We start from the raw sequence: 8,864 nt of genomic DNA on the forward strand, positions 1-8,864 counted from the left end.
TCTACATTGCAAAAAAAAAACACTTCTTCCATTTATTTAGATAGATATCATATAATTTAGTCCAAGTCCATGCTGAGTTTTCTTATTGTCATAGCCATTCTATTTAATTTTCCGCAAATTTATTTATATATACTCAGAGTGTTTGTTTAAATTGGTTATTGTCTAAAAAACAAAGGTTTTCCGATGTCAAATATAACATTCATTTTTTAGAGATATTGTACTTCTCTTCCTATTTTCATTTGTCATTGAAACATATGTCAGTTTATAATATTCCTTATCTAAGAATCTTTTCGTTTGTCTTTGGGAATTTTCCATCTGTTCACACTTCCTCCTATTATCTTCAAAAACCATTTTCAAGATATTTCTTGTAAAAGACAGTACCACATTTTAAACAAAAGTCAATATAAAATACTAAATCTAATAGAAATTTTTTTTCATTTTGGCTGTGTAGGCGGAGAAAGTTTTCAGCAAAACATGCAAAGTTCGATGAAACATTATCATGAAATATCATCTCGGCAGGGAAAGGAAAACACGCTGACATATAGTTTATCCCGCTGTAAGCCTAGGAAATTTCTACTGTAATAATCTAATCTATCAAATGAAGACAAATGTGAATGAGGCCCCCCCCCCCAGCGGACCCTCAATTCACGCAATCACGCAATTTTTTTTCGAAATTCACGCATTCACGCAAATTTTCCTCGTGTTTCACGCAAGAACCCGATTTTTCAGGAAATCGGAAAATTTTCGGGAAAAATCGGGGAAATATTGGAAAATCGGGAAAAGTGCACATTGATCGGTGGAAAAAAGGAAAAATTCACGTAATCACGCACAAAATAGCCCAGATTCACGCATTCACGCAATCAAAAAGTGAATTTTCACGTTCACACAAATTTTTTCAATTCACGCATTCACGCAACCGAAAATGCCTATTCACGCATTCACGCAAACCGCTGGGGGGGGGCTGTGAATGCCATTGTTATTTACTTCTATATTTTTATCACATAATCCTGCATGTAGCTCAGTTGGTGAGGCAGCCACCAAGTAACCCGAAGCAGTTGTGGGTTCCAACCATAGTTGGCACAAACTTTTAGTAGTGAGAATATAAAAGGTGGTTAAACATCCTCACTTGCTATTCCCCGACAGCCAACACAATGGGTATATTTAACAGCTTACTATTATCCTCATACCAGGCTACAGAGGTGTAGCACAGAAAACGATTCAGCGCTATTTGTTTCGTACCATTTTCCCTTAGCTCTGGTAGCCAAAAGATTTTATTCCATTCACACTCTTTCAACTCAAAATCATCGAACAGCCTTATTGAGTGATTATATCTTACTTGCGTCTAATGTAATCTAATTTTTTAAAATCAAAATCAATATGACGATAAAATACAATACGAAAATAGAACCTCTTTAGAACCATACACGCTTTTTTTTATAAGAATGGTGTAAATCCATTTCATCATGAATATTCTTAACTTTTTGGGAAAAATCATCCGAAAATATTCTTACAGCATTCTAAGGTCAGGATCCTAATTCAGACTAGATTTAACATTTAGTACATACGTCTCAAGCATAAAGTGACATTTTTGTTAAAGGAATTAGCCTTACTTGGGGGTAATTGACAATTTATAATTGAGAATGCTCTAAAAATATGGCATTCTTAGCTTGAGTAGTAAAATTTCATGATGGTGATATTCTTAGCATATTGGCCATTTTCATCATGGACATTCTTATAAAGTGCATTCTTATAAAAGAAAAAGCGTGTATCTAGCGTCTTAAGTACGATCAAAGAATCGTAATGGAGATATATTTCGAAACAAACGCCATCCTACGTTTCAGTAATTCACAGATTAAGACCTTTTGTGTGACTGTATTTATTTTAACCATATGGGTGGTTATAGACACACTTTATTTATCAACATGTCAAAATGACAAATAAAGCGAAATCGTCGCCTCGTGCAATCTATCGAATTGATACCCAATACAGTATTGAAATAGGAATGGTGTTAATATTTTACTTTTGATATCAAGCAAGGTATAAGGATGTTATTGGTAGTAGGTCAAAATAAAAAAAATGAACTTATCGGCCTGGAGGGGCCGGGGCACTTGGGCAAAAAGGGATACCTGGATGTGCCACCTCTATTTATCACCTCTATGACTTCCAGGTAAAGTCTAACAAAAACACAAAAACAGTAAGGTCCTTCCCTTTTTGGGGGAATTTGGGGAAAAAGTGGAAAGTTTTAAGGGAATTTCAGTCCCATTTAAGGTCACCTTTTTCGCTAATTTTTGCAATTTTTGAGTCACACGCAGGGTCCCATTTTTCGAGCCTCAGCGGCGTTCATTTTAAATGATGATGCTATTGTAACAAAGTAAGTTTAAAATTACTGCAAATTTTTGACTGGGAAGTCGGTTTATCTAGAGTCTAGATTTCAAAATTTCCAATAGCGCCACAGACACACCCCAGACCTGACATCTTTTTCCCTTTTTTATTTTATTTTGAACTGAAAAAATGACAGAGAATCACACAGTTTGGTATGGTATGATTCTGACCTACATAATACATGACCGTGTAAAAGGTTAAATAATATCAACTATTCTTACAATAGTATGTGGATATAAAAATCTTGACCCTGCAAAAAATATCTTACAAACAGTTCAGTTCGAGCAATCAATTTGTGAAACTGGATATGAGATGAAACAGCTGACATTTACAATGATATAAATAACAGTAATGTTACATTTGGAGAGGTATATTATAGGCGTGTGAAGCACGGTGTGAAGTCTGTTGAGTTGTTTGAGTGTTGTTGTGGGTGGATCAGCTGCCTATGCCTATATATGCCTTGTTGAAAAAAAACAGCGTGTGTTTTCAGAAATCTTAAGTAAATAAAATTGATGACTGGTCAAAATCCCCGGGAAAGAGACTACCAAGGCGTGTTTGCCCCGTGGAAAAAAAGTCCACTCTCAAAGATTCGAAACATTTGATAACAATGAATCTGGAAAATAGTCTGTGTTAGGGTTTTATCAAAATTTATTTTAACTCCGCAGATATCCGGTTTGTAAACAACAGCATAATAGACTTGAAAATTTGACCAAGAAATCCTTAGTTATGGAAGCGAATTACCTAGCGCCATCATAAAGTATGAAAGCCGATAATACGCATGGAACGAGGTTGAATATGTCCATATTGTTAAAAAAGAAGTGGTGTATAAGTCGCTTTAGGGACGAGAATAAAAAGATCGGCATCCTCAGTAATATAAAGTATTACGTTATCTTTTGAGTTCACACATTCCCGAGTTATGGTACATTATAGCTTTCGTTTTACAATGTTCCTAAGAATAATTAGATCAAAATTAGTTGTTTTCCTATCTTATGTGCCTTGGCACCATATAAATAATTGTCAATTGCTGTATTAAATATTGTATGATTGTGAAATTCTCATTTTCAGTAAGATATTTAATATTTGCAACAAAAAAAAGAATGAAGTAGATTTATTGGAAGAAGCATCTTTGCAGGAACAATCTTACTCGATGATGAAAAGAGAAAAGGAATTGTATAAAAAGAATTCATTGAATTTGACGATTTTCCTCTAAAGTAGGGATGGAGAAGGGATAAGGCCGATAAGGAGCTTCTTGAAATATATATACTTTTAAATATAAAACCTTTAATATATCAACAAATATCATAAGGTTTTATAATATATGCTTAGCACCTTCAACAATGATCTTTCACTTCTAAGCGAGAATTATTCTTAATCTTCTTAAATTCTCAATAAACTGGATATAGAAACAAACATGTGAAATAGTTGAATCCTCGATGGACAAAGGCAGTTGACAGGACTGTAAGACCATAAAACGAATTTCACACATGCAACGATGAATAATGACTTCAAAGAATGATAATAAACGGTAAGGGTACTTTAAAATCCACTAAAGGTAACGGGATGATGCTAATTGGCTATATCGGATTGACTCTCCCTAATTTGATTTTCAAGAATCCTATTTGAATAAGAGGAAGATTCCAATAATGTAGGTTCGAATCAGAGGTTGTCGACTGCTGGCTGCTGCTGGATGCAGATATATTATTAATTCTATATCCTTAAATGATAGGAGAAACACAATCGAAGGTCCTTTTTACACCATACACTCTTATTGATTATAAGATGATGCTCTCTAATTCGACGTTCTACTATTCGATAGGCTCCCTTATTCGATAAATTTAAAGTCCCCGTCAACAAGAAACTCTCATAAACGACGCTTCCTTATTCGATAAGCTCTCTTATTTGATGAAAATCCAATTCCCCTTAAATGTCGAATTAGAGAGTTATATAAGAAAGTCAATGTCACTGAACTTTACTAAAGTCTCTTCACGATAAGTGTGCACTCTTTTTTCTTTTACATATAAGTTTTGAAGGAATTCTTCAATCTTTATAAATTTGGTATCGTTGGAGAGATATTTGCTAGTGGAACAATTTGAAATAAAAAAGTTTTTGAGAAAATTCTAAAAACGAAGATGAAAACAAAGAAGAAAAAAATGATACCAAATTTATAAAGATTGAAGAATTCCTTCAAAAGTTATAGGTAAAAAGAAAAAAGAGTGCACACTTATCGTGAATAGACTTAGCTAGCGTCAATACCTATGGACATCAAATACCTTATTTTGAGAAAAAATAATAATAATCTAAAAGAACGCAAAACAAAAAATATAGACATTTTAAAAGACATATCAACCAAAATGAATAAAATAAAACAGAAAACGACAAATCCAATCAAAATTGTGGCAAGATGAAGACAGAGCCTGAAGTCAGGTGTGGTACCAAAGATTAAGCACTTCCTGCTACCCATGAGTCACCTGTTATCTTTACTAGAAAAATAGAAGCAGTGTTGATCACTGATCAGACACTGCTGGGGGGTTTGTCAACTGTATTTTAAAATAAAAAATAGTGACTGTTCTAGACTAAAAAGAAAGTCCACTATACGTTATATAAATGAACAAGTTATGTTGATTCTTAATTAGTTTTTATAAATATCTTTAAGAATGTTGTTTTGTATCTAAACGATAATAAAAGATAGTTACAACGCAGTAGCGTGGTGGGTGCTTCATTGCTGGGGGGACAAATCGCATTTTGTCCTTTTTGGCGCCCCCATTTTTGCTAGTAAGCGCCCCCTCGAATTTAAGAATTCATTATTTAGGCAAAAACTTCTAAGGATGTTGAATTAAGTTGAGAATACAGATACAAATAATGTGAATGAAGCTTATTTCCTCTTATTTTATTTTAGAATATAAAAACCACTTAAACACAAATTATTTTCCAAGGTAAAATCCTATACGACGTATATAGTTAGAAAAACTGTTTGTTTTCTTCAAGTTGCTACGAGTTAGGCCTTTTTAAGGAAATTAAAAATATCTAACTTTTATCTTCCTGTGTTACGAGTATTTTAGCTTAATTTTCTGTTGTTGTGAACTTAAAAAGTTTAAAACGCGTATGATGTAAAATCTTAGGACTAACGATAACAAATAGAAAATGAGAAGACAAAAGAATAAGCTATAAATTCTAAAGAAGTGAGAAAGAATGAAAAGTAAGAAAGTAACAAGGTCTTAATCAATCTACAAAATTAGTGCTTTTGAAAGCTCTGGTGTACTCTTTCCGAGTAAGTCAATTATATTATCTCGATCAAGTTCTATTAAAATTTTTCTCTCCGTTGACATCAACATAAGTCCCTCCAACCTTTCCTGCAGCATAGAAGATCTTAATCTGGTCTTGATACGTTTCAATGTGGAAAATGACCGTTCGGCAGAGCACGATGTAATTGGAATAGCGACCGCGATAGAGTAAACACGAACGAGCGTTGGATAGGCGTCGATCAGCTTGTAAGTACTGTCCGTTAGAATTGAAAGGCAATCAATAAACGTATTCTTGGTGACATCGACATCATCTTCTGGTTCAACATCGGTATCGGTGTCATCAGCCAAATCATCTGTTACGTATGCTTTCGTTTCGATGACATCAAGATTGAACTTTTCGAACGCTTTCGCAAAGCTAAACAATTCCGAAGCACAACGGTATGAATCAATCTCATAGGTTTGACAAAATTTCCTGACTTTTGCTTCGACATGACTCGTCGTTGGATAGATTTGGAAGAAATTAGGAAACGACCTTGGTGAGAAGATCGTAAATGCTTCCAGTACGTGCTTGCTATCGGAAAATCGATCTTTTAAGCTTGACGTAACTTGGTCGAGTGCAACATTGAATACATCGATTCGCCATTTATCCTGGGCAGTTGGAGTTGATTCAACTGTTTCTTCAGCTTCACTGTCTCCTCTTTGTACGATTTCCGGTGCGGGTTTTCGCTTTCTGGGGGTTCTCTTTTGTTCCCATTCCACTCCTTCGAATTCAGATTCTACGTTGTCGATAATGAGTTGGTGATTTCTCCTCAGGGTTGTTAATTGATTCTCTGCTTCGGTGAGGATTGTTAGTGCACTTCCAAAGTCTATGTTAGTTCCTTGCAATTTTCGACTTAGCGGACCGGTAATAGAGAAGATCTCCTTAAACAGATAAGCTGTTGCTAGAAACTGCTTCGTTGAAAATAGCTTAAGCATATCCCATCTGCTGTACTTCGTTTTTCTGCTTTGTAAGACCTCCCAACATTACCCACGATTTTTTGAAGCATTTCTATAATCGCATCGTAACGTTTCACAAAAATATCTAAAGCAAATTCCCTGGCACTCCAACGTACGGTATCGATTCGTTTTAAAGAGAGAACTGACTTTTCCTTTAGTGCTTTCTGACAATCTTCAAATAACTGATGAATTGGTTGCGATTTGGAAACCATGGCATATAATGCCTGTAAATTGTCAAACAATTGTTCAACGCCTACAGAAGCGGTAGCAGCGTCGCTCAAGACGAGATTTAAGTTGTGGGCATAGCAATGAATGAAAATGATGTGTGATCCAGCAAGCTCCTTAAATTTTGCTTGCAGGCCATTGTACTTTCCCGACATATTAGAAGCACCGTCGTACGTTCGCGCTACGACATTTTCGAAGGATATCTGTAAAGTTTTCATTTCTTTCGACACCTGGTTAATCAACATTTCAGCGGTAGTACCACCAACTCGAGTACAAAATAATAAATGTTCACTTACGTATCCAGTTTTCTCAACAACACGAACACACAAACTGAACTGTTCGTGCTTAGCAACGTCTGGGGTTGTGTCTGCAATTATAGCCCAAGCTACACTATCTTTAATGAGATTTGCCACTTCTTTTGCAATTTCTTTGCTAATTATTTCGATGAGCTTATTCTGTGTGTCATTGCTTAAGAAAGTCAACTTATTACCTCTACCAAACCTACGTGCCTTATCGCCTTTCTTTGTGCCCTTTTTCTTCTCCTCTAATTCAAAATGGGACTTTTCCACGTTTGCTAAATGGGCAACTATCACATCATCGTAGCTGGCAAGGTACTTTAATATTTCTAGGAAGTTTCCCTTGTTTACCGATTCATCAGATGCCAGCGACTCTCGATGTCCTCGAAAAGCAAGCTCCTGTTTCCCTAAGAGAACTATAGTGTCTATCACTCGCTTCAATATTTTTCGGTTCGATTCAACCTCCAGCTTTCTCAATTCCTCCTGCTTTTTATCCTGGGCATCCAAAATATCTCTCATCGATTTCTTTTGTTGAAACATAACCTGGGCAAGCTTTGAGTTGATGTGGGTAGTTGATGCCTCGTGATCTGGTACTGATGTGTACTGCTTACACCAATTTGTGAATCCTTCTTTGACAAATGCGCTTCCCTGATTTTTACGTTGACTTTCACCTCGGGAAGTTTCGTCAGAGAATAAAAGGCATGGGATACAATACAACGCGTTACTTCAGGCACGACGCAACGGGTACGGCAGGTACGGCGGCCGCCGTACCAGATTTTCACAAAAATACCCGAAGTTTTCCTCTTCGTCGGTAAAATCGCTTAAATTTCCTCATTCGCCGTACCAGATATAAAAAGCTTCCGTCGTGCCTGTACTTTCAAGCGAGTAAGTAAGCCATGATCGATTCGACCCGTCTTTTCGAAAAAATACAGTTTCAGAACAGTGTCTATTAACGTTTTTTATCATTTTCTGTCTTTTGCTTAATTCAGTTTTTGAAGGCTGACAAGGGGTTTGATTGAGGTAGGCTAGTTTTTCCTCGTGGCTTAGGCTTTTTCCAAGAACGGAAGACACATTAAAAACCTTTTCGATGTCATCAGATTTAGTTTCATCATGTTGATCATCCTCCGAAGATTCTGATTGATGGTCGTAGTGTTCTAATTGAGGGTCAAGGTCACGATGTTCTATCATAAACGCGTCTTCTATTTCCATTGAAGATATGTCATCAGAAAAGTTTACGCTTACATTACGAGGTTCAAAATCAGTACTATTTTCAATCATTTGTGGTTCAAAATCAACTCCAGGTCCAGACGAGCACTCCAGCTGTTCTGAAAAGGACTGTGTAGAAGACTCTTGATTTTGAATTAATGTCTCGCTTATGTTGTTATTTACGGTACTTTCATGAGATTTTGGTTTGAAATAATTGTCCATCTGAACTTTATACTTCGCTTCCTCGTCTAATCGCATCTTTTTAAATTTTCGGTTTTGACATCCACTTTTCTTTTTCTTGTTTGAAGTACTCATCTTTATGTTGCTTTCTTTCTTTGTCTGTCTTGTTGTTATACTACTTCTGTACTTTCGTGCTATCTCTCAATATATCTTTAAAACATACTCGCACACATACAAGTCATCTCTCGGGCTCAATTTGGAGGACATCTGTTCTATTGTTATTCCTTTTAAGACCCTAAACGGAGAGAAAATTGTGTGTCAATAAAGAGAAACACCT

At 35.8% G+C, this 8,864-nt stretch overlaps 1 protein-coding gene across 1 annotated transcript; it reads right to left on the bottom strand.

The window, feature by feature from the left end:
- Nucleotides 1–5,606: 5,606 nt before the first annotated feature.
- Nucleotides 5,607–8,662, bottom strand: LOC136801066 (zinc finger MYM-type protein 1-like). The gene is made up of 3 exons (XM_067057690.1): nt 8,222–8,662; nt 6,737–7,693; nt 5,607–6,545 (listed from the first exon to the last, which is right to left on the bottom strand). The coding sequence occupies exons 1-3, from the start codon at nt 8,660–8,662 to the stop codon at nt 5,607–5,609; spliced, it is 2,337 nt and encodes a 778-aa protein (XP_066913791.1).
- Nucleotides 8,663–8,864: the final 202 nt, after the last annotated feature.

The sequence above is a fragment of the Clytia hemisphaerica genome, unplaced genomic scaffold (assembly GCF_902728285.1).
Source record: "Clytia hemisphaerica strain Z4C2 unplaced genomic scaffold, Clytia hemisphaerica genome assembly, whole genome shotgun sequence".
Classification (NCBI taxonomy): domain Eukaryota; kingdom Metazoa; phylum Cnidaria; class Hydrozoa; order Leptothecata; family Clytiidae; genus Clytia; species Clytia hemisphaerica.